Below are 27,225 nucleotides of genomic sequence, written 5' to 3' on the forward strand. Positions count from 1 at the left end.
GTTTTTTTGTTTTAATGCCACGAACCAGACTTCCCTTGGATTTGCTGGCTAAAGGACCAGTACATTTCTTATTTACCTAAAATTAGATATTTAATGTCCTTGCATCCTTCAGAAATCAAGCCAAATATGTGGATGGACTTCTGTCTGAATAGGCACAGTCAGAAATGTTACAACTTGTAAAAGATTTGGTCTTGGGGATCCCTGGGTGGCGCAGTGGTTTGGCGCCTGCCTTTGGCCCAGGGCGCGATCCTGGAGACCCGGGATCGAATCCCACATCGGGCTCCCGGTGCATGGAGCCTGCTTCTCCCTCTGCCTGTGTCTCTGCCTCTCTCTCTCTCTCTGTGTGTGGCTACCATAAATAAATAAAAATTGAAAATCCTTTAAAAAAAAAAAAAAAAAGATTTGGTCTTATTAAAATTCAGTCAAACTCTCAATTAGTCAATAACATGTGTTTTGCTAAAGTTCCAAGGGGGGAAGAAAAAAGATGTTTCTGACCCAAGCAATAAAATGTTCAGGAGACTCAGTCATCTCTTTCTAAAGATATTTGCCCATAATGGACTTAAAACTCCAAAGTGATGCTGCTCAAAAAACTGTTTCAAATCAGTTGTTGCAAATAATCAAAGTAACTGGGAAATTCTCCTGAATGTTTTTGTTACAGTTCTTACTCCAAGATGTAAAAGCAACTAAATTAAACATCTAATGCTTACAACCAAGCATCCCTGTGACAAACCAAGAACTCAGACTTCTTGAGACTGAAAAATGACACTGGATACTTAGCAGAACTCACACAGACTTATCCAGCCATAAATAATCCACTGTACATACAAACCAAGAAAACACGGAGAAGTCCCATGTTGAATGAGCAGATAAAGTAATAGAAATTGGGGCCTTTTATACAACCTAGTTTTTTCTTTTTTTTTTTTCTTTTTTTTTTAATTTTATTTATTTTCATAGAGGCAGAGAGAGAGAGGCTGAGACACAGGCAGAGGGAGAAGCAGGCTCCACCCAGAGAGCCCAACGTGGGACTCGATCCGGGGTCTCCAGGATCACGCCCTGGGCTGCAGGCGGCACTAAACCGCTGAGCCACACAACCTAGTTTTTTCTTAATAGCAGCATACTCTAAATGAATCCTCAGGTTTCATTTTATTCAGAAATGAAAAACCTGGGAGTCAGACAATGGGATTGAGAATGGGTATAATGAATCTATTAAACGTGGTAATGGGAAACATTAAGGAATGGAAAAATGTTGGTCCTGGCTTTTCTCAATAGGAAGAGTTTATTACTAAATTTAGCTTTAACAGACAATAGTTAATTCCACTAAAAATACTGGGTTGTTTATTCTTTCAAAATTAAAATTCAGAATTAGCTCTTCAGGTAAATAATCAAAATCTTTTTTCAAAAAGATTTTATTTATTTATTCATGACAGACACACAGAGAGAGAGGCAGAGACATAAGCAAAGGCAGAAGCAGGGTCCATGCAGGGAGCCCGATGTGGGACTTGATCCTGGGACTCCAGGATCACACCCTGAGCCAAAGGCAAACGCTCAACTGTTGAGCCACCCAGGCATCCCAAATACTCCAAATCTAAGCACATTTGAGTAGTATCCCATCACATTAAATAGAGTTGTATGGGCAAAAAGGTTCAGAAAAACAGACTACCTAAGCCAAGTAACAATTCTTTGAAGCGAGCAAAACTAATCATATTTATCTTTTGCACTAAGCCACAGGCAGATAATTCAGTAAGAAATTCTTTAGCATCACCCTGATTAGCCAAACTATCTCAGTATTGATTATTTGGTAGCCTAATGGTATTGAAAATAAACAGATTTGAAGAACTTACCTTGAGAGCACAGAAGATGCAGGAATCACCCATGCACTTGTGAGTTGTAAGCTGCCTAAAGCTACGTCGGAAGATGTCCAAGTGCCATAAAACCTGGTAGAAAAAGGGGAAAATACTTCATTACTCTATAAAAAGCCTCCATTTGATCTTAGACTCAAGAATTCAAGAAACCATGGGTAATGACTCCAGAATATATCTTCATTCCCAAGAGAAAAGCTCATTCTTGTATATTCAAACAAATGTCAAAAAGGATGAGTTAGCTAACATGATGGATAGATAACTATATTCTGAAAAACATGTTAATTTGAAAATGAAGGAAGGATACACAGAGAAAATAAGGTATAACATAGGTCAAAAGTGTTAATTTATGGGTTTAAACAGCAGAATAAGGGTTTATTTTAATGATTCACACAAAAACAGTTTTTTTTTGGAACAAAAAAAATTTTTGAAGTATAGTTGATACATACTAATACTAATGTTACATTAGTTTCAGGTATACAACATAGTGATTCCACAAGTCTATATGTTATGCTGTGCTCACCAACACAATTGCAGCTGCCATCTGTTACCATACATCACTATTACAATACCACTGACTATACTCCCTATGCTGTGCCTTTTATTCCAATGACTTTAAAGGATTAGTTACTCTTCTAAGTAATCTCTACACCCAACATGGGGCTCAAACTCACAACTCAAGATCAAGAATTACATGCTCTACCAATGAGCCAGCCAAGTGCCCCTCCTCATGACTTACTCATTCCATAACTGGAAGGTTTATCTCCCACTCCCCTTTACTATTTTGCCCGTTCCCTCCATCTCCCTCCCTCCCCTTTCACAACCCACAGTTTTCCTCCATATTTATAGGTCTGATTGTGCTTTTTGTTTATCATTTGTTTTGCTTTTCAGGTTCCACATATAAGTAAAATCATATGGCATTTGAAAACTTACTCAGAAGTTTGAATTGTAGTGTGGAATTTTGTTTTTGTTAGATTTCTCAATTTTTTGACCTGAGAGATGTGTGACCTTCTTATGTCAAGAGAATTAAAAAAATGGTAACATCAACAGTGACAAATCATGTTCATAGTATGTAACCTAGATATGATGTGATGAGAAGAACACTTTTTTTTATGGTCTTCATCTCAAAAATTAGTAACCTCAGTCTAATAATGAAAAAAATATCAAACAAATTCCAATAGTGGGACATCCCACAAAATACTTGACTGGTACTACTCCTCAAAATTGTCAAGATCATCTGGGATGCCTGCATGGCTCAGTGGTTGAGCTTCTGTCTTTGGCTCAGGGCGTAATCCTGGAGTCCCGGGATTGAGTCCCACATAGGGCTTCTTGCATGGAGCCTGCTTCTCCCTCTGCCTATGTCTCTGCCTCTCTCTCTGTATCTCTCATGAATAAATAAATAAAATCTTAAAAAAAAAAATTTGTCAAGGGGATCCCTGGGTGGCTCAGCAGTTTAGTGCCTGCCTTTGGCCCAGGGCGTGATCCTGGAGTCCCAGGATTGGGTCCTGCATCAGGCTCCCTGCATGGAGCCTGCTTCTCCCTTTGAATACACCACATCTTTTATTTATTTAATAGAATGTTTTTTATTATTTTATTATTTATTTTTTTTTTTTATTTTTTTTATAAAGTCTTTTTTTTTTTAATTTATTTATGATAGTCACAGAGAGAGAGAGAGAGAGAGGCAGAGACACAGGCAGAGGGAGAAGCAGGCTCCATGCACCGAGAACCCGACGTGGGATTCGATCCCGGGTCTCCAGGATCGCGCCCTGGGCCAAAGGCAGGCGCCAAACCGCTGCGCCACCCAGGGATCTTTTTTAAAAAAGAATTGTCAAGATCATCAAAAACAAGGAAATTTTCAGAAACTACCAGAGCCAAGAAAAGCCTAAGGAGACATGACAAGTAAATGTAACTAGTATCCTGGATAGGATCCTAGAACAGAAAAAGATACTAAGCAAAAACTAAGGAAATTTGAATACACCATGGGCTTTAGTTAAGAAAAGAAAAGAAAGAAAAGAAAAGAAAAGAAAAGAAAGAAAAGAAAAGAAAAGAAAAGAAAAGAAAAGAAAAGAAAAGAAAAGAAAAGAAAAGAAATGGTGGGGGCACCTGGGTGGCTCAATTGTGACTGAGACCTTCAGCTCAGGTCATGATTCCAAGATTCTAGGAACAAGCCCTGCATTGGGCTCCCTGCTCAGCAGAGAGCCTGATTCTCCCTCTCCCTTTGCCTGCCACTTCCCTGCTTATGCTTGCATTCTCTCTCCATATTAATTAATTAATTAATTAATAATTAAATAGAAATGGTGTAATATGTAGCATAATGCCTTAGGAAGCTCTTCTTGCTTGGAAAACATTTAAATGGAATCATATATGAAAAGGCATTATACTTCTGGAGCTTCTCCTTACTTACTTGTCTTCAAAGTATATATTCAAAAGTTCTTTGAAATACACTACCCTCCCAGATAAGTAACACCTTTTTATAATAAATGTAATGGTTTCAATACATCTGTGGCCAACACAGCATTCATATCAAAAGTTACAATATTAGTTCATAGAAACAATTATTTTCAGCTTGTAACATGATTACAACAGGCACTCCAAAACCATCAAGGACTCAATCTTTAAGTATGGATACAGAAATGTGTGTGTCTGTGTGTGTGTAGTAGGTGTTCCGTATGGCACTGAAAATTAGAACAGAAAGTCATAAATATTTTGTTTCAATACAGATAGAACATCCAGGAAAAAAGAGAATTATAAAAAGAGGACTGTGGCCAGGAAACACACACACGTATATCAACACCTTTTTTTGACGGCTTCTAAATTATAGAAGTATTATTAGCTTACACAAAGTCTCTCAAAAAACTCACATGCAGCATCTGGGGAAAAAAAACTAACAAACCCCACCCAACTGCATGAAATCTGTGGTAGAAAGATGGAAATATTTCTAAATCTTTCTCCAGCCTTAACAGCAATGGATTTTTTAATGTTTTCAAATAAAAATTTGAAAACTGAGAGTATAAAACTTTTTTTTTTAATTTTATTTATTTATTCATGAGAGACACAGAGAGAGACAGATGCATAGACACAAGACAGAGGGAGAAGCAGGCTCCATGCAGGGAGCCCGACGTGAGACTAGATCTCGGGTCTCCAGGATCACACTCCAGGCTGCAGGCAGCGCTAAACCGCTGCGCCACCGGGGCTGCCCATAAAACATTTTTTAAAAGTAATCTCTATGGGGATCCCTGGGTGGCTCAACGGTTTAGCGACTGCCTTTGGCCCAGGGGCGCGATCCTGGAGTTCCAGGATCAAATCCCGCATCGGGCTCCTGGCATGAATGAATGAATGAATGAATGAATGAATGAATGAATAAATAAATAAATAAATCTTATTTTAAAATAAATAAATAAATGAAATAAAGTAATCTCTACACCCAATGTAGAGATTGGCCTGAACTTACAACCCTGAAACCAAGAATCACATGCTCCACCAACTGAGCCATCCAGGCACTCTGTGCATGAAACTTTATTACATAAATAAGCTTGACAAGATTCTTGTATTATAAATGAAGAAACTGAAATACTATTACCTGTACAAGGTCACAAGGCAAGTCTATAGACATACTAAAACTAATTCATAAGTCCAGTGCTTTCTTTTTTTTAATATTTATTTTAGAGACACAGAGAGAGCAGCAGGGAGGAGCAGAGGTAGAAATAGAGAGTCCCAAGCAGACTGCACTAAGCATGAAGCCTGACTCGGAGCTTGATCTTATGACCTTGAGATCACAACCTGAGTTGAAGCCAATAGTCAGTGGCTCAACTGACTGAGCCACTTTGTTACCCTTCTTCCTTTTTAAAAAATATTTTTTATAGTATATGGATAGGAAACTAGAAATATCATCAAATTCCTTTCTTTTTAAGATTTTATTTATTTAAGAGAGAGAGAGAGAGAGAGGAGAAGCAGGCTCACTGCTGAATAGGGAGCCAGACACAGGGCTAGATCCCAGGACCCTGGAATCATTATTACCTGAGCTATAGCCAGACACTTAACCAACTGGGCTACCCAGGTGCCCCTTTAAGATTTATTTATTTTAGAGTGTCCAGTGCTTTTTATACCAAATATACTGTTCTGTCTTTTCTTCTCTCACAGCAACTTCTTTTCTCATTACATCTGAAGCAATAACACTCATATTTTACCCAAGCATAATTATCTTGGGTGGCAAATTGCATTTACTTTTACTCTGAGGAGCAGAAAAGAGCATATCTGTCCGGACACCAATCATGAGCCACTACAGGAGAGCTCAGAGGAAGGAGATGAAGAAATGGACAAAGACTGGACTCCATTCAGTGTGTATGCTAAGAGCCTGAATATTTTAGGACGAGAGTAATATACCTGAAAATCTTGTGGAATCCTGACTTGTGGAAAAAACTTTGCTTTCTTTACTAGAGAAAAGCAAGTAGGGTAATAAGACATTTAGTCTCAAAAGGAAAAAAAGGAAGCAAAAGTCAATAAACAAGTATTAAGATTATCTAGTCTATATACTCTCCCCTTCAGGCAAGTAAGTAGTAGTAGTCACAGTTATTATTTCTATTATCATTATTAATCACTCTTTCCTACAAATGAGGAAATTGAGACTCAAAGAGATAAGTGGCTTGCCTAAGATCACACAGATAAACTTAAAAATGATCTCAGGCTGCTGATCTCAAACAGAGACCATCAAGGATTATATTTAAAAGAGTTACTGGGGGGTGCCTGGGTGGTCAGTGGTTGAGCATCTGCCTTTGGCTCAGGTCATAATCCTGGGGTCCTGGGATTGAGTCCCACATCAGGCTCCTTGCAGGAAGCCTGCTTCTCCCTCTGCCTGTGTGTCTCTGCCTCTCTCTCTCATGAATAAATAAATAAAATATTGAAAAATAAATAAAAGAGCGATCAGAAACACAGCATCAGCAACTAACAGTCAAAGTTCATCAGAGAGAAAGAAATTGCCCTTACCTGCAGGGCACTGTTGAGGAAGCAGCTGTTTTGTCCTGGCTCATTGCTGAGGCCTTTGCTGGGGGCTATAGAGGTTGAGCTTCGAGGTGCAAACATCCCTTGGACGCTACCACGGCCCCCCGAAAAATAATTTCTTTTCCAAGACATTATTGCTCACATTTAGCTTGAAACTCAGAGAAGATTTTGTATCTTTCTGGGAGAGAGCTTCTGTCTGCTGAAGTCCTGACTCGTGAAATAGAATCCAGAATTCAATGAATTTATGTTGAAATATTTTGAGTTCACAACCTTCCAAACATCTATGTAGCTCAAGGAACTCAGGTATCCTCTTAAATCCACATGACAGAGCTATCTCCGACTTGCTCCAAACAGTGCCCAAAATTTAGCATGGCACAGTACTTACAAAAAACAGAGAAATCCTTAGGTATTGTGTGCTTCTATTTTTCTTGAACTGCCTCCAGAATATAGTGGTGAAGTGGCTGTAGTCCTCAACTCCAACAGAATCTAGAATCACGGTAGGATGTATTCCTTAGACTTGCTGAAGATGTTTCTTGTAGACTGAAAATTTTTTCCAACTGGAAGGAGAGGCAGACAGATAAGTAAGAACCTAATGCAACCCTCCTCACCTTCTCTATTCTTTGTCCCATCATTGTCTGAAGTTTTGAAAAACTTCAAGTTCTAAGCAACTGACATAGAAACCACAAAGGTAAGAAATTTATTTGAATTATAGGGGTTTTTGCTCTTATTGCTCCTCCTTTTTAAAAATGCCCCAAACATCTTCTATCATTCCATCCAGAACTTCAGAAAGTTTCTTCTCTTCTTTTCCTCTGTGACTAGAACAGCCAGCTGTGCCAGAGAGCTTTAACAAAAAGGAAAAAAAAAAAAAAACGGCTAAAAGCTTGCGTCACTTAATGACTCTACTGCCTTTGTGCTGTTCTGCCAAGATCAACGTTGCCTCACCTCTCACTAAAAACTTGAAACCTTGGCAAACAATGAACAACAACAAAACAAAACAAAACAAAACAAAAAACCAACAACAACAAAAAAGTCCCCCAAAACCTTAACAACAAAAAGGAGAAATACTCAAGCCAAAAAGAAGGAAAAAGGTTTGAGCAGCTTTACTTTCACAGGAAACTTCTCTGAAATTTTCTAGAAGAAATTTGATCAGGACAAAAACAAAAAACCAAATACAAACTTTTCAAAATCAGGCTAACAAAAATATTACCAAGTAAATATACACCAAATTAAGAATGAGAACAGTTTTTGTTAGATGTTGTGAGTAAAGAAATTTTTAAAAGTGTGTTCCATGTTCATGGCTATGAAAGCCTGTTTAAAGGTGGGAAGGCAGGGACTCCTGGATGGCTCAGCGGTTAAAGCGTCTGCCTTCGGCTCAAGTCATCATCCTGGAGTCCCAGGATCAAGTCCCATGTGGCGCTCCCTGCAGGCTTCTCCCTCTGCCTGTGTCTCTCTGTGTGTCTCTCATGAACAAATAAATAAAATCTTTAAAAGAAATAAAAATAAAGGTGAGAAGTCCATGTTATCAGTCTGGACTCTGTTCTGAGGAAAGATGTCCCATCTCAGAGAAACATTCAAGGCAAGTAAGCTGGATATCCTTAACATCAAGTCCAAGAGAACTAAGTCTTCTCCTGCCCTGTTTGTTTGTACATTTTATTTTTGCCAGAGGATCAGAGAGATAATTTGGGTTACAAATAACTTTATCCTCAGATTAAATCTAAGACATTCACAATCAGAGGTCATCATTGATCAACATGTTTTCAACTAATTAAAATGCCAGTGAAACAACAGGGGAGAAATACCAAAGCAAACACCTTTACTGGAAGGAAATACTTTTAATCTCCAGTTTAAGCTTTCCTATAAGGCTGCCACGCCCAAATAAGGAAAAAATTAAGAACGTTAAGTGTTAAATTTGGTTTCCAATAGTTCCCCAAGCTTCTCCCTTTCTTACTTCCTATCATCACATGAACCTACCAAAAAAGCAAAAATGCTAAAACATCTTAATCATTCTCTAAGAGATCACCTAGCACTACCCAGTGTATCCAGTGGAAAAACTGAGGCACGGGAACATTAAATGGTTACATAAGACTGTTCTTTCCCTTCTCTAAATTCCCAGACTATTTATAATCTACATGTCACAATTAAAGTATTTGACTATACACAGTAGTGTCATATCATCCTCTATTTGTTTTTATTACTATTTGTTTTATATGGTATCAGTCGTATATCCTGAATGACTGTATGAAATGAAATACTAACCAGTGTCAGACAAGTACTAAACACTATACTTATATTCTTTATTCTTTACAATAGCCTTATTATGTAGGTGTTAATAGTTCCATTTACAGAACAGTAAAGTGAGACTTACAGACATTAACTTACCAAAATCAACTGGTAGAAGGCAGAACTAGAGTTTTTTAACTATTATGCTGTGACTTAATTATGTATTTTATTAAACTATTCTAAAAGCTCCTGTCATAGTGCTGCATAAGGAGGAACTCAATAAATATTCCCTGATGATTAGCATGGCACCAGGAAGGATCCCATATCTCCCACATGGATTAAAAGACCCTCAACTCTGTATACACACCCTCATACACACCCCACTCAAAGCTACTAAGCAACTTCAACAAGCCATGCAGCATTCTTTCAGCTCAACTGCTGCAAAGGAATGACAAGTACCAAGCCTCCACTTTGCTCACAGCCAAAAGGACTTGGCAGACAGGTGGGGTTTCCAGTATCCACATTAGGAGTTTACTGAAACTCAGCCTGCCCTATGATACACACCCCTGAGTTCAGGGAGCAAAGAGAAAAAAAAAAAAAAAAAAAAAACAGCAGTCACAGAAAAAAAAAAAAAAAAAAAAGGATTCTCAGGCTCTGAATGGCAGCATTATGTAGGGTTAAGGCAATAAGCTCTCACATTTGCTCTAGGTGTGTCAGAAACTAGAGGTGAGAGAGCCAGAAAGAACAAGGCCAAGAAAGGCAGTAAGTAACAAATGATCCAAAGAAATACTGATGACAAAATATTTCATTTAAGTTGTAGGTCCAGCACCAAACAAAATAATCCTTCTACTGTACCATCTACTAAAGATATATGAGAAAGTCAATTAAGAGTTATATCCACATCAATCTAGTAACCTATTTAAAAAAAAAAAAGAACTTCTTAGGCAATATTCAAATGGTTAGAGATAAAAGAGCATAACGTCTACAACTACTATGAAATAGTTCAGAAGGAAAAACTATATACATACATGTATAGATAGGTATAGGTATGTGTTTATATGTAAATATGGAGAGAAAGGGAAATGGTAGAGCAAATATAGCAATAATGTGACAACAGGTAAATGTGGCTGAAGGGGATATGGGAATTCCTTGTACCATTTTTTGTAACTTCTCTGTAAGTTTTTTTTTTTTTAAGACTTTATTTATTTATTCATGAGAGACACACACAGAGAGAGAGAGAGAGAGAGAGAGAGAGAGGCAGAGACACAGGCAGAGGGAAAAGCAGGCTCCATGCAGGGAGCCTGACATGGGACTCAATCCCGGGTATCCAGGTTCATGCCCTCGGCTGAACATGGCACTAAACTGCTGGGCCACTGGGGCTGTCCACTTCTCTGTAAGTTTTAAATCATTTTTTTTTAGGTTGAAAGAAAACTGATACCTGCAATAAAAAATTTTTCTAATTATGTAGAAATTATCTTGTAATATATGTAGCATTCATTCAAATGCAAAAATGACTAAATCATTAAGCTGGTAGATAATAACATTGCCAGATGATATTAGCAATCCCAAACTAAAATTAAAAAAAAAAAGGAAAAAGATAAAAACAAAACAGTATAGACATAAGGGTAAAATAAAATAGAATACAGCTTGAATCCTATTTCTATGAAAAGGAGAACTCAAAATGTAGTATAATGTATACCTGTTACAAGAGCAAGTGATGTTGATATTATACAAAAGGGACCAGGACTAAACTTGGAGTTAGAAGACATGGGTTCAATTTCCACATTTTAACTACTTTGCATAATCCTAAACTACTTAAGTGTCCTGAACCAGGGCAGCCAGGGTGGCTCAGCGGCTTAGCGCCGCCTTCAACCCAGGGCGTGATCTGGAGACCGGAGATAAGTCCCACGTTGGGCTCTGCGTGGAGCCTGCTTCTCCTTCTCCCTGTGTCTCTGCCTCTCTCTCTCTCTCTCTCTCTCTCTGTCTCCAATGAATAAATAAATAAAATCTTTTTAAAAAAAGTGTCCTGAACCTAGTTTTCTGAGTCTGTAAAATGATGGCACAATACCTATTCTACATAGTGGTTGAGATTTAGTAATAGGCATGCCAAAGTACTAGCAAGTTTTCAAAACAAAGGGTGAATAATAATGAGTTCCACTGAATGAGTGATCTGTAATGCCTAAAAGTATAAAAGTAAATTTTGGTTTGGGGACCTCAGGATACTAGAAAGTTGTAAACCACCAGGAATAAGTCTTCTAATTGTACAAAAAGAACAATAGGCCTCACATAGGACAAGTGTGATGTCAGTACAATTTTACTGTGTGCTTAGAGAAACATTTGAATTTTACAATTATTTTTAAAATACAAAGTTTAATTTTTTCTGTGTAAAAAGGCAAACAGTTGAGCCAATTACAAGGCACAGGGTAACATTTTAGAAGGCCTACAAAGAATGATTATGTCCAATTGATCAATGATTCAAATGGAAAAACTGTGATAAGTATCTCAGTTTCTAAGGAAAGAACAGCAGCCTCATTACAAGTGATTAATGCCAAAAGTAACCCAAATATTAGGAAGTCAAACTGCACTACACTAAGATAACAGTTAACCAGGAAAGTTGCTCACATTTCTAGTTTCTATTCTATATAGCAGTTTATTTGTAATACACTCACGAAACTATATTTGCCTTGATAAATCAACAGGCAATTACCTCAATTCCATATGTCAATTAATTCCCAACTATATCTATAGTATCTTGTTAGTAACTATAAGAATTAAAATCAGTTAATTTATGCAAAGTGCTAATTCAGCATCTGGCATATAGTAATTACTGTATAAATGATTGTTATTATTCCCATTTCCTTTCAAACATTTCCTCCTGAGTTCTTTTCTTTTTAAAGACATACACACACAGATATCCTATATTCTTCAAAAAACAAAAACAATAAAGATCACCTTGAATTTATTAACCGCTATGCCTACTGTCCTAAATTCTTTTGGACCTTTCAATATTAAATGTCTCTACAATTAATAATTTATAACTGCTATCTCTTCATGCTCACCGTCAATCTCTCCAGGACATGGTACTGATCCTTTACTCCACCACTACCACAATTTTACTTCATAGAATATGCTTTCAATCTAAAGAAATCTCCTACTTGCAAAACCTACTGGCTTTTTCCACAAGCCTCATTCTTCTTAATTTCTCTGTAGCACCTAACACTGGCTGCCTTGATGCTACATAATCCTGGATTCTTTCAAAATTAATAAGAAAATGAGAGAATGAGTAAAATGAAATGACAAACCAGAACACTAGTTCTCCTGCTATGCTGATAGTTTATTTTTTTTCTCTTTATTGCTTTCTTTAAAAAGTGCATTCCTTAAAGTTTAAATCAGACCTTCTTGCTCATCTCTATAGTTCAACCCATAGTATTCTCATCTACTGCTGTCAGAACTTCAAACATCACTTTTGGTCTGACAAACCACAAATCTCATGAACCCTAAAACCAAATTACCAAATATTTGCACATCATCCCACTTTCCTAAGTTTAGCATGTCCAAAAATAAAATCACCTCCTTCCCCCCAAAAAATAGTGCCTCCCCTGATTCCTTTTTTTAACTAGTGGCATTTCCAATTACCCAGGCTCAAAACCTCTGTAGTCTTAGACACCATCCTATCCATCTCCCCCTTCCCTATTCACACGTCACAAAGTCTTATCAATTTTCTCTTCAAAATCTCTTATATTGATCCTTCTTTTTCACTTCCACTGTCACCCTAGTTTACACCACACTTATTTCCCACTTAAATTATTAAAATAGATTAAGTCTTGCTAGCCCCAGTCTCTTGCCATATTGATGCATTTATATAACTACTTTAAAAATTAATATTTCTTGTGGTACCTAAGTGGCTTAATCAGTTAAGCATCTGCCTTCAGCTCAGGTCATGACATGATCTCAGGCACTCAGGTGCCCCAAAGTTTTCTATAATTTAAGAGCAATGTTTCTACTATATCAATATTTCTAGGATCCTCCCCCAACCCATGTTACCCTCCATCCATAAAGATAAGGATTTGGGGGCAGCCCGAGTGACTCAGCAGTTTAACACTGCCTTCAGCCCAGGGCCTGATCCTGGAGACTTGGGATCGAGTCCCAAGTCGGGCTCCCTGCATGGAGCCTGCTTCTCTCTCTGCCTGTGTCTCTGCCAATCTCTCTCTCTCTCTCTCTCTCTGTGTGTCTCTCATGAATAAATAAATAAAAAGATTTAAAAAGAAAAAAGATAAGGCTTTTATCCCACCCCATTTGAGAATGGGGAATAGAAGGAGGTCCAGAAGCCAATTGTATTATATCCATATATCTGTTATTGTAGGAAATATTACCACAAAATTTTATCGAAGTTTCTTTCCATTGTTATATAATCCATCTTTCTATTTATAAATTGTGACTCTACCTATATATACATTTAGAAAAAGTATGAGCTATATCTTTTTTAACTTTCCATATTGTTTCATCTTATCAAGATATTCTTTTATTTATTTATTCATAGAGAATATTTATTTATTTATTTTATTCATAGAGAGAGAGAGGCAGAGACACAGGCAGAGGGAGAAGCAGGCTCCATGCAGGGAGCCCAACGCTGGACTCAATCCCAGGTCTCCAGGATCACGCCCTGGGCCGAAGGTGGCACTAAACCGCTGAGCCACCCAGGCTGCCCTTATCAAGATATTCTTATATTAATATAATTCAGTTTATTTATTTTTTAAAGATTTATTTATTTATTTATTTATTTATTTATTCATGAGATACACAGAGAGAGAGAAAGGCAGAGACACAGGCAGAGGGAGAAGCAGGCTCCATGCAGAGAGCCCCATGTGGGACCGGATCCTGGACCCCAGGACCACACCCTGAGCTGAAGGCAGACACTCAACCACTAAGCCACCCAGACGTCCCTAATATCACTTCAGGCTTTCCTCACCATCAGTATAAACATTTTAAGGGATATTATATAGCTTTGAGCTGATGAGATTCTAGGGAAGTAGTTTTTTTTTTCTTCTTCTTCTTTTTGTTTTTAAGATTTATTTATTTAAGGGGCATCTGGGTGGCTCAGTCAGTTAAACCTCCAACTCCTGGTTTCAGCTCAGGTCATGTTCTAAGGGTCCTGAGATTGAGCCCCACATCAAGTTCAGCCCTCAGTAGGGAAAGGGAGAGGAAGAAGCAGACTCTCCAATGAGTGGAGAGCCAGACTCAGGGCATAATCCCAGGACTCTGAGATCATGACCTAAACTGAAGATAGATGCTTAGCCCCTCTCCCAAAAAAAAAAGATTTATTTAAGTAATCTCTACACCCAATGTGGAGCTCAAATTTATGACCCTGAGATCAAGAGTCACATGCTCTACTGTCTGAGCCAGCTAGGTGCCACTCTAGGGAGGTAGTTTTTTAGAAATGCACCCAAGAGTCATATCCTTAGATACTTAGTTTTGAAAAAAGAAAAGAAAAAATCTTGGTGAGCATGCATTATTTGTTCAGTGGCACTCTATTCCAAAGAAGTCCACATACAGTTTCAGTACAGAATCTTGCCTAGTTTTTGTATCAGATGATGACTGAAACTACTACCACCTAATAATGGCAACTATGCTGTATGTATGGATTTATTCAAATTTAAATTAAAACTGCTCCATAGTCTATTACCTAGTACTCCTTTCTATTTTGCCCCTCACAGTAGCAACCAAAGGACTCACAGCATTCCGCAAAGAACAGTCTTAGACTACAACAAACTTAGAGCAGGCTACTTGGCATCTATTTAACAACAAACTCTACAGAAAATGTATCATTATTTTTACCCACAATTACTAGTTTCCAGCCAAGTGCTAAAACTATGAAGTAATCAATCAAAGGTGGAAAAAGGAGAAAGCATATAAGAATTTTATTAACTGTGCTGTTCTCAACTCTGAAAAAGTTATCGTGACCTTATATTTTACTATTGCTGAATAGACTATGAGGAGCCAAATAAGTTTGTTCATACATTTTTCCAGCTTTATTGAGGTATTATTGACAAATAAAACGGTAATGTAGTATATAATAAAGTATATGATTTGACATATGTATATACTGTGAAAGAAATCCCATAATCAAGTTATACTAGAAGGAGAATAGAAAAGATAAAATGAAGAGTTGGATTTTTTAAAAGATAAAATTGACAAATCTTTAGCTAGACTAAAAAAGAAAGAGGATTAATAAATAAAATCAGAAATGAAAGAAATGTTACAATAACACAAAAAATACTAAGAATCATAAGAAACTACTGTGAAGGGGCAACTAGCTGGCTCAGTCAGTAAATCATGCAGCTTCTAATCTCAAACTTTTAGTTTGAGCCCCACATTGGGTGTAGAGATAATTTAAAAATAAAACCTTAAAAAAAAAAACTGTAAAGACTCTTAACTATTGGGAACAAACTGAAGGTTGGGGGAGGGGATGGATAGTAGGGTGGTTGTAGATAAGTTAAATATGTGATGGGGATTAAGGAGTGCACCTGTTGTGATGAACGCAGGGTTATGTAAGTGATGAGTCACTAAATTCTACACCTGAAACCAATATTACTCTATGTTAACTAAATGGAATTTAAATAAAAATTTAGAGGACAAAAATCAAAGTATTTTTAAATTAAAAAAAAAAAGAAACTACTGAAAAAAATATACAAAAAAATATAAACAAATAAACTGGATAACCTAGAAGACCTGGATAAATTCCTAGAAATATACAACCTACCAAGACTAAATCATGAAGAAATAGAATATCTGAACATAAATACTTATATTTATGTTTTAAAGGTTTTATTCATATTTATTTGAGAGAGAGAGAGAAAGAGAGAGGAAGAGAGAGAAGCCGACTCCTCACTGAGCAGAGAGCCCAATGTGGGGCTTAACCCCAGGACCCTGGGATCATGACCTGAGCTGAAGGCAGATGCTTAACCGACTGAGCCACCTAGGTGCCCCTACTTGTATTTATTTAACCTTTAATTTTCTATATACTCATTTAATCATTGAGAGAGAGAGCACAGGCAGGGAGAACAGCAAGCAGAGAGAGAAAGAAGCAGGCTCCCCACTGAGCAAGGAGCCAGATGTGGGGCTCAATCTCAGAACCCTGGGATCACAATCTAAGCCAAAGGCAGATGCTTAACCAACGGAGCCACTCAGGCACCCTACTAATTTTCACTTTAAAAAAACTGTTTTCCTTAAACAAGACCCCCTGAATTAGGGCCCATGGAGTCCGAAACTTATTACAGAAACTAGATTTGTAAAGTATATGTTACTTGAAAAATACATAATTCAAAAAGCTACTTTAAATTCAGTAATACTAAAAATAAATAAATAAATAAATAAATAAATAAATAAATTCAGTAATACTAACAAATTTATATTTTATTAACCAAAACAACATGCAATATATTTTTCATTGTATAAAATCTGGCACTAAATAGCTAAATTATACTGTTGATGCATACTTGGATTTTGCATTCTTGAGCCCATTGTAATAATTCCACCAGGGATCCACAGCTGACAGAATAAAAATGACAGGGCTAAATTTAAAAGATCATAGCTCAAGAATGCCAGCATTAGAAGTAATGCTGTAGAAGCTAATTAAATGTAGAAAAAAATTTATTTCTCTGTATTAATGAAATACAGAAAACAATTTCTTCACAAGAATACCCAGTAACTCAAAATGTGCTGCCAGTTTCCTCAGGCCAAAATAATAAACCAGGCTATAACCAAAACCACTCTAATTATCCCCTACTATATTCCTCATCAACAAAGTCAGCTTCTCTTAGCCTCTGTTTCTGAAAAACACAAAACAGTCATTCAAATGTTTGCTGAAATGACACAGGCTTATGCATAAAGAGAGATGAGGCCTAGAGGAACACTGGGCCAGGAAGAGCCTGTCATCCTAAGTAGGACGGGTAAATGAGGTTCAGAGATCTACAGGTTATTAGCATTGGAGACTTCATTATCAATGTGACATCAATGTGGCTGAGATCAATGAAGACTACAAAGGATTTGTTGCTGCAGAGCCTGGGTGTCCTTTGATGAAACCAGGCATAAAGTGTAAGTGGCTTAGAAGGGGCTAGGTCCCTTAAGGGAATTCATTTCATAATAAATAAAGTTCAATGAATCACTAAGTCAACATTACTAATTTCATGTGTAGAGAACATGACATTTTTGCAAATGATAGTATCAAAGTATCCTTTTTTTTTTTAAGATTTTATTTATTCATTGATGAGAGACACCGAGAGAGAGACAGAGACACAGGCAGAGGGAGAAGCAGGCTCCCTGCAGGGAGCCTGATGTGGGACTCGGGTCTCCAGGATCACGTCCTGGGCCAAAGGTGGTGCTAAACTGCTGAGCCACCCGGGCTGCCCAGTATCAAAGTATCCTGACCAAAATCTTAATTATTAACTACTAAGGAAAAGATAATAACTTTACTGTAGAGCAGCCTGGCAGAAACCACCTTAACCAAGTGATCATGGTCAATATCACCAGCAATAATACATATTAACGTCATGAATCCCATAGTAATAATACACTGAGAACACAACATTATTTGTAGTATTCCTGACTACACCATATGATCTCAGTCCAATCATGAGAAAACATCAGAAAAATCCAAACTGAGGAACATTTGACAAAATAACTGATCAATACTCTCCAAAAATGTCAAAGTTAGAAGACGAAGAAGACAGAGGGACACCTGGGTGGCTCAGTGGTTGAGCGTCTGCCTTCACCTAGGTTGTGTTCCTTGGGTCCTGGAATCCAGTCCTGCATCCGGCTCTGCCTGCTTTTCAGAGAGCCTGCTTCTCCCTCTGCCTATGTTTCTTCCTCTCTCTGTGTGTCTCTCATGAATGAATAAATGATAGATAAATAAATGAATACATAAACAAATCTTAAAAAAATAAAATAGAAAAAAAAAAGGTTCTCTCCCTCTCCCACCTTTCCATTTTCCCTCATTTCACACTCTTCTGTGCTCTCAGCGCATGCGGATCATTCATTCTACCCTTCCTCGTGTTAGTTATTTGTATACATGGACTACAACATATTCCTTATGGGCATCTTTTTACACATAGGTTGAATATAACAGGCACTGAATTGTTGAAAGTTAAATTGAAAAACTTTTTGTTTGAAGGGATAAGTACCCAAAACAGCCAATTCCAAAACCCTGATAAATTCTGACTTTCCTTCAGTAAAAGAGCCCCCAAAATGTCCATATCTAGTTTGAGATACTGCAGATTTTTTCTAATGGAGATTATATCAATTGAATCAATATTTGTTTCTGATTCAAGCTTGGAAATAAAGAGAGATAAGCATCTACAACCATAAAAAAAGGCTAAACTATTTGTTGATTTATGGGCTGGTTATCTCAAACCCCCCAGTGAATACAGTTACTCAACTCAAACAATTTCCTGAGGGTTGGACTTTGGCAGCTTCAAATTATTACATCATGTACAACAAGATCTGTATGCTGACTAAAAAAATATATATAGAAAGCCTTATTTTTCCTTTTATAAGAACTTAGAAAACTGTCATTTATAACAAATTTTCCAAAACCAGTTAGGAAGAAAATAAAACAGAAGACATATTTCACTTTGTTATAACTGACAAACTAAGAAATGATGGTTGCAGGCTAGTTAGTCCAACCTTATAAGGATCCAGAGCTGTACAGATAATTTACTGACTTGTGAGGGAGGCAGCATAATAGTAAAAAGAACATAGTAGTTACAAGTGCAGCCTCTGCAGGGCCAACTACATTGCATAACCTCAGGAAACACCACACTCACAGTGGAGATCCAAGCAGTACCATTCCCAGAGAACACAATGTGAATTATACAACTTAGGGATCCACAGTTAGCAAGGTAGAACTGGACAAGTAGGTCTGGACTCTGCCAACTAACAACATCATGACCAAGTTACTGAATCAGTTATTGAAGTCTCAGCCACCTCATCAGTAAAATGGGATTAAGAAATAACATCTAAGTCATAGGATTGTTACGAGGATAATATATACATGTATAATTAGCCTGGTACCTAGTATTAGTGAGACATAAATGCCTTGATGATAATAAAGAATAAGATGAATCTACATTCCAGAGCACCTGGGTGGCTCAGATGGTTAAGCATCTGCTTTCCACTCAGGTCATGATCTCCAGGTCCTAGGATAGAATCCCATGTCGGGCTCCCAGCTTAGCAGGGAGTTTGCTTCTCCGTCTCCCCCTGCCTCTCTCTCTGCTCATTCTCACTGTCTCTCAAATGAATAAATAAAATCTTTTCTAAAAGATGAATCTACATTCCAAACCTGCTCCATTACTTTCAGATCATTTACTACCTACAATAAATGTGATCTGTTGAGAGTATTCAACAAAATCATATATGCAAAATACTTAGGGACAGGTACAAAATAAGAGTTCCAATTATGATGGCTGGAGGGGATGCTTGACTGACTCAGTTGGTAGAGCATACAACTCTTGATCTCAGGGTCATGAGTTTGAGCCCCATGTTGGACATAGAATTTACTTAAAGAAAAATGATTATGATTGGCCATTCCCTATGCCTCTCTCCTTCCTTCTTTCTCTCTTACACACACAAACACACACACATAAACTTAATGTAAAAATTCTATGACATTAAACTGCAATTAATAGCATAAACCCAAAGCCATATCAAAATGAGGGCAAATGTATTCTAAAAATAATGCATTCTCAATACAATTTACCTAGATCTCCGTAATAATTTCCAAACTATGTTTCCCTTTCTAATCCTGTCTATATAGTACTGCCAAAAGCAAACTCTGATCAATCAATCACTATTTAGCTTATAGAAGTTCAGTGACAAAATACAGTCAAAACTCGTTGGCCTTAAATAGCCTTGTATAATCTTAACCTATGCAGTTTCCAACCTCATCTACCACTAACTCCCTTAAAACACAAAAAGAGATTTGTTCTGTATATACTCCCAGCATTTTGCTCAATAAGGAATATTATTCCCTTCCCACTCCCATCTTTCCAGTCCTACCTAACACAAGTAATCCTTTCCACTCAGCAAACCTGTTTGAAAAAGCCATTCTGCTGGCAGTTTACAGTAATAGAGACTAATGATAGCCACACCCTATTAAGAAGGAATAGTCATTTATATTAAACCATTTTCCAAAGAATTGTCTATATACTGCTCCTTACCAATTGGAACATATTCCCTCCCTCCAGGAACTTCATTAATCAGTACTTAACCAGTATATCTGTACTTTATTAGAATACAATATAGAAAGTTAAACTGCCTTACACTGAACAGATACTCGATACTTGTTAAATAAAAGAATAAATGAAGATCTAAGCTTTGTGAAACACATTTTTCAGTTTAGAGATTAACTCAGTCATAAGTATGATAAATCATTCCTCTGTCTCTTCCCTGAACCTACTGCCGAAATCATACCATATCATTTAAATTACACATTCTGTTTCCAAAAGGTCTGTGGAATAAAGATACTCTACCTTATAGCCAGAAGGGCTAATACAATGTTCTTTCTCAGACACATTGCTAATAGCACCAACCTAGTAACAACAGGGGTTAAAGGAAAAAGAATCCATAGCAATTATATTAGGCCCCAGAATGGCAAAACGGTAACTAGGAGTTGCATGAAGTTGCCCTATATTATCCTCTGGCTCAGTAACTTACGAGCTAGAGATTTTTCCTCCTACCTTTTAAATCCTTGAGTCTTCTTAATTTAAATGCTTGATTGCAACTATGCACTATTTATGAATCATTATAAACACATCACTACCTAAATTCTTTCGGCACAAACAATAATGAAAGCATGATGGCTCTATCAATAGGAGGAAAATAGGCAGAGAAGCCACTGACTGCACTGGCTTGACTCATTACTGCTGGGAGAATACTGGTACTGAATGGCACAAGCAACTCCAGTGTGAGAGACCAAGCACATGACTGGGAAGGTGACAGAGGATACCAAGAAAAGAAGGGCATCTATAAAGAACCTTTCCTCTATGGAGGCAGGAGGCAGAGGAATAGGTAGGGATCCACTGAAATTTCTAAAAGCCTTCACAATACTCAAAAATATGCTACCAGATGCCAGGTTTGAGCCAGTTTGAATCCTAGCTCTAACACTCAAAACTGAGAGATTTTTAGCAAGTTATTTAGCTATAAAATTATAATAGCAGTCACCACTTAATGAACACCAGCTCTGAGCTAGGCACCATACACATGGTACATCCTTTAATTCCCACAACTAAATCTGCCAGATGGAGATTATTCTCATTTTGCAAGAACGAAAAACCCATGTTCCTTCTACCCATGCACATCTGCTTCCTAGAGGGATAATGCTACCTATGTGGCAGTGTTATAACTGGGAATTAGAACTAAATGCAAAGTACTTAGCATAGGAACTAGCACCTGCCACATCACAGAAATTCAGGAAATCGTTACTGTACAGTCCAGGTATCACTTGAATAAATGGCTCAACTGAACAGCAATAAACATCCCACAAAGAAGTTTTCCCTCACACTAACATAAAAATGACTGTAATTAGCAATACTTTTGGAAAACCAAAAGTGTGCGCACGTACAGCTTCCTAGTTGAATATCGAAACATACAATCCAAAGAAATAAAAAGTCCATTATCAAAGTGATACTTGACTCAATCTGAACACCAAATATTAAATATTTTACTTTCAAAGGGATTATAGATCTCATACCTCAAGGGACCAGGAGCTAATGAATAAATCTAACTTCCCCAAAAAGTAATTCCCAGAATCATCTGTTATCCTGAAGTACTCAGCAAACCATTTCCCAGAATTAAGAACATATTGCTAAAATCTTAGTGAATTTTGCCAAAAACATTCTGCTGAGAGGAAAAAAGAATCATTCTGATTCTAGAAGCAAATGCTTCTTTCCAGCTGAGCCACAAAATAGATCTTTACTTCACTATTACTTTTTTTTACTATTACTTTATCAGTAAGTTAATACTGAAGATAAATATAAAAATATCACAAACATACTTGCATTTGAAGTAAATTTAAATATTAAGCCTATAACACTTGCTTTAATCTTAATGAGCTCAAGAAAATCTATGAGAATGTTTTTTTAAACCAATAATAAAAATCAAATTTCCAAAGCCTTAATAATTGAAACAGAGAGGAAAGAAGACCAAAAACAACAGTCATATGACGAAGCTCTCCTAAAAGTTGAGAGTCCTACAACCTAAATTTCAAAGTTTAAACCTTTGCTATTAAAAACAACACTTCACAAAGACTAACCTAGACACAAAGACTAAACCCCTCCATCCACTTGCAGTTTTGCCACAAAAACAAGACTTACCAGGCAGCATGTTCAAACTCCAGCAATCCCAAGGGCATTTGTGGGGCATGGGATACAGGAATGAGGAGGGCCAGGGGAAGAGCTAGAGTTGCTGGGAGGGAAGGGTATGGGAGGGAGGAGACAACTGCAGCTAGCAACAATGGGAAAACTGTGAATCTAAACCACAAAGGCTTCCTGCAGAACAGGGTAACAGGGAAAAGGCAATTCTTTTTTACCACCTACCAGGAACTCAGAACTGGCATTTCATGATAAAGCTAAAAAGATGGAGCCTTCAATTAAATGTAAACAAAGTAAACTTAAGAAAGCAACCAAAAGTAACTTGAAAGGACATATCATAAACTTCATAGAGGCTTAAGAAAAACAATTAGGAGGCTGTTTTCTCTAGGGGCATTCCTGCTGACAAAGGTCAGCAGTATAACAATAAGGTTTGCAGGATAGCAGCTGCTTCCAGAGGGCCAGCCCTAAAAAACAGTCCCTTGCACCACAGTGAAAAGGAGCGCTAGAAGAAGACATGCCCAAACTACTTTAGATAATAACCAAAACAATGTCATTGTTTGACCACTTAATTCACAATTCCAAGACTTTCTGGACTTAAATTATATCACTTTAATAAGCAAAACACCTCCTTACACAAGACACAAACTCTTTTTTTTTTTTTTTAATTTTTATTTATTTATGATAGTCACACAGAGAGAGAGAGGCAGAGACACAGGCAGAGGGAGAAGCAGGCTCCATACCGGGAGCCCGACGTGGGATTCGATCCCGGGTCTCCAGGATCACGCCCTGGGCCAAAGGCAGGCGCCAAACCGCTGCGCCACCCAGGGATCCCAAGACACAAACTCTTAAGGAAAATTATCGCATGAACTGAGCTGCTGAATTCAAGAATCAATTTTAAAATGCTTGCGAATTCAAAGATTCCCAAAACCAAAGGCAAGGACAGTGAAAGATCTCCACCCCTCTTTCAGAGAAGAAGCCAAGTTATATCACCAAAAACAAATAGCAGACAGAGTTCTGACCCCAAACATGTGATCAGTCAGCCCAGAACTTACATTTGCAGGCAGGGCACAGAGGCCCCAGAAGACCAACACACACCCTTCTATGTATTACACCCAGTTACAAAACAACTTTATTAAAAGGAGTTGTCTTATAAGAATATTGATTTAAAAAAACTCATCAGCAGAATCCCTACCAATTATGAAGGTCTGTTGTATTTCTATAGGTTGCAAGAGAAAATGAGTTGACTTTTTAAAAGATTTACTAGTAAAATTAAACACCTGCAGGCATTGCCCAAAACTAATTAGGCTCTTACATTTTAACAATATACTAAATATACTAAAGTACTCCTTTCACAACAGTAAGAGTGTCCAAAAAAAAAAAAAAGATACAATATTGCTTTTCTTTTGCTAACCATTAGCATTCTAACTGGGGTCTCCTAATGGTAGGTGGGGGTAGAGATGTCATTCTAAAGTATGAAACCTAGGATTTCTATTGATCAGTGCTAATTGCAAAGAAAGAATATACAAATTATCAAGGTCAAGCTCTCTAATCAAGTCATTCAGTGACAGTTATACATGCGTTGTGGGACTAATCAAATAAAACTAGAATACTGGAGCAGAGTTACAGATCTTCAACCCTGGTTACAATGTAACTACATAAATAACTTTTCATATATAGCCAGGCAAGGAAGGTGATCCACTGGAAAATCTCACCCTGACAGATTGTAATCTCTTTTGAAGCCCCTCAAAAAGTAATTCATATAAAACTCTTCTATATAATCACATCCCGCCTTGTAGAAGTTATTTCTTGACTTCTTTTTTTTTAAGTAGGCTCCACACCCAGCAGGGCTTGAAGTCACAACTGTGAAATTGAGACTGAGCTGTGATCAAGAGTTGTACACTTAAACCAACTGAGCCACCCAGGTGCCCCTATTTTTGACACTTCTTATTTCCTTTTCAAGACTGCACAGGAGATAACTACAGGTGTAACACAGGAGTAACTACAGGTGTCTGCTACCTAAGTGCCAAACTGCCTGTGGAAGAGTTTTTTTGTGAGCATGACTGTTAGGTCAAGAGGGAGAGTGATATATATGGTTTCAGAAGTCACGTTAAAATGTCCTAAGATCCTGGGCACCTGGGTGGCTCAGCTGGTTAAGTAAGCACTTGCCTTTGGCTCAGGTCATGATCCCAAAGTCCTGGGATGGACCCCTGCCTGGGTCAGGTTTCCTGCTCAGGGGGGAGCCTGCTTCTCCCTCTCCCTGCACACCCACCGCGCCCTTCCTCATGCTCTTTCTCTCTCTCAAATAAATAAATAAAATCTTTATAAGTAAATAAATATCCCAGGAATCTAAAGTTAGATGACTGGTTACAACAGTACTTTTTAAAATTGTGCTTCAACAAAACTTGTCATATTGTTCTAGTACTATGCAAGGAGTATTACACATTAGCCTTCCTTTGACTATAAGAGACAAAGACCGGGGATGACTCGCTGGCTCAGCGGTTGAGTGTCTCCCTTTGGTTCAGGTCATGATCCTGAGTCCTGGGATCTGGCCCCACATTGGGCTTCCTGCATGGAGCCTGCTTCTCCCTCTGCCTGTGTCTCTGCCTCTCTCATGAATAAATTAAAAAAAAAAAAAAAAAGAGAGAGCAAAAAAAAAAAAAGAGACAGACACCTCAGGAAACAAAAATATGGGAGAAACTACCCCTAAGACTTGAATAAAGTAATTAAGAGAAATGGAGGAGGGGAGCAAGAACCCAGGCTAAAAAGACCCCACTTAGTCTGATACCACAATGTTTCATAATTGGTCTCCACTAACAAGCAAGGTAGGATACAGCAGAATGTTCAATTTAATGAAGGAACATTTTGCTTCTCTTAAAGTTATAAAAGAGAAATGGAATTCCTCTAAGAAAAACCAAGGTGACTCCCTCCTGGAGTAACCCCAAAGCAAAACCATTTTCGTTGATTTGTATTTCTGACATGCTAATGATAATGGTGATGTTGGCAGTAAAGACAAGAGTTGAGTGGCTCCAGAGTTGGAGCCAAATTGGAAAATAAAAGCCTCTTCATTCTAGCACTCCAGAGGGTACTGAGGAAGTCTGTGGACTTTTAAATAAACTATGGAGGATTGAGGTGGGGAGGAGCAGGGTAGAGATTACTTTGTATCAAGTGGAAGACCATAGAAACAGTAGCATTTAACCCCTAGGCTATATGCTCACAGGAAAAAAAATGGGGGGGGGAGCTTAATTCAGAGCTGTGAAACTGGAGTTCTAGAAAATGAAACTAAGATACCAACTTGATTTCAGTTAAGAAGGAATCCCCCCAAAATATTCTAGCTTTTTGTCTCTATATTGTAAAGGAGAATACAATAAAGTCCAAGGAAAACAAGAAAAACTATACAGCTAATTTGTATCTAGTTTTTATTCTGAGATTTATTCACAGTATTGGTAAATAGTGTCTATACCTTAAATATCTGATGATTTCACTTAAGTACATAGTACTGAGAAGACGTATATTACAGACAAGGAAGAGAAACAAGGGGAAAAATTTTATTCTAAGGACACATTTTGGAGAAACTTTGGCTGTTAAGCACAGGCCTACTGAGTAAAACCATCCAAGAAAACTTTCGTGTATTTCTCATACAAATGGACTCTTAAAAAAAAAAAGAAAAAAGAGGAAAGGGGCGCCTGGGTGACTCTGTAAGTTAAGAGTCAGACTTAATTTCAGCTGGGGTCATGATCTCAGAGTTGTGGGCTCAAGTCAACACTGGGCGTGGAGCCTGCTTGGGATTCTCTTTCTCCCTTTGCCCCTCCCCACTCCTGCTCACTTGCATGCTCTCAGAGACCATTTATTTGGGTTTCTGCTGTTACAATATCATCACTGTTTAAATTAATATATTCAATTACATCTTGCACCCTCCTAAAAATTACTTCAAATAGCATTATCATTATGAATATTAGCCAACATATCTCTAGAACAGGGCTTAAATTTTCGTAAATTAGGCTGAAACTCCTAGAAAGCAGTAAGAATGTGAAATATCTCTCAAGTACACTGCAGGATCACCTAATTCTAGTCTCACAGAAAGCAATAAAAAATATAAATCTGTCATTCTCTTTTATTTATTTTTAGAGGGGGGAGAAAGAGAGGGATGTGGTGGGGCAGAGGGAGAGTGAGAGAATCTTAATTCCACTATTGGGTACTTATCCAAGAAAACAAAAAGACTAATTCGAAGAAATATATGCACCCCTATGGTTATTGCAGCATTTTTTACAATAGCCAATATATGGAAGCAACCTGTGTCTATCAGTAGATGAATGGATAAGGAAAATGTGGTATATTTACAATGGAATCTTACACAGCCATTAAAAAGGATGAGATTGTGCCATTTGAGACAAAATGGATGGATCTAGACAGTATTACACTAAATGAAATGTTAGACTGAGAAAGACAAATACCATGTGATTCCATTCATAAGTGAAATCTAAAAAAAATGAATAAACAAATGAAAAGAATCAAATCTATAAATACAGAGAACTAATGGTTGCTGGGACTAGGGGCAAAATGGGTGAAGGGAAGAGGGAGGCTTCCAGTTACAGAACAGATAAGTCACAGCAATAAAAGGCATAGCATAAGGAATATAGTCAGGACTCCTGGGTGGCTCAGCAGTTGAGCATCTGCCTTCAGCTCGAGGCATGATCCCATGGTCCTGGGATTGAGTCCCATATCAGGCTCCCTGCATGGAGTCTGCTTCTCCCTCTGCCTCTGCCTCTCTCTCTCTCTCTCTCTCA

The 27,225-nt window shown here is 37.7% G+C and overlaps 1 protein-coding gene and 1 pseudogene across 25 annotated transcripts in view; one reads left to right on the top strand and one right to left on the bottom strand.

Moving 5' to 3' along the window:
• USP54 (ubiquitin specific peptidase 54) overlaps positions 1–27,225 on the bottom strand; it is a 122,603-nt gene that overhangs the window by 56,691 nt on the left and 38,687 nt on the right. For 7 of the 25 annotated variants that reach the window (XM_025434742.3, XM_049108791.1, XM_025434745.3 and 4 more), the window contains 2 exons: positions 6,843–7,414; positions 1,842–1,934 (listed from right to left, as the gene is read on the bottom strand). In XM_025434742.3, coding sequence (XP_025290527.1) covers positions 1,842–1,934; positions 6,843–6,989 — 240 coding nt within the window. In that variant the 5' untranslated portion in view covers positions 6,990–7,414. Of the gene's footprint in view, positions 1–1,841; positions 1,935–6,842; positions 8,405–20,809; positions 20,972–22,444; positions 22,595–27,225 lie in introns of those variants that run through there. The other 18 variants (XM_049108793.1, XM_035715244.2, XM_035715243.2 and 15 more) reach the window with 11 other exon arrangements.
• LOC112651492 (40S ribosomal protein S27-like) overlaps positions 1–27,225 on the top strand; it is a 62,837-nt pseudogene that overhangs the window by 20,093 nt on the left and 15,519 nt on the right.

This window comes from Canis lupus, chromosome 4, assembly GCF_003254725.2.
Source record: "Canis lupus dingo isolate Sandy chromosome 4, ASM325472v2, whole genome shotgun sequence".
Taxonomy (NCBI): domain Eukaryota; kingdom Metazoa; phylum Chordata; class Mammalia; order Carnivora; family Canidae; genus Canis; species Canis lupus.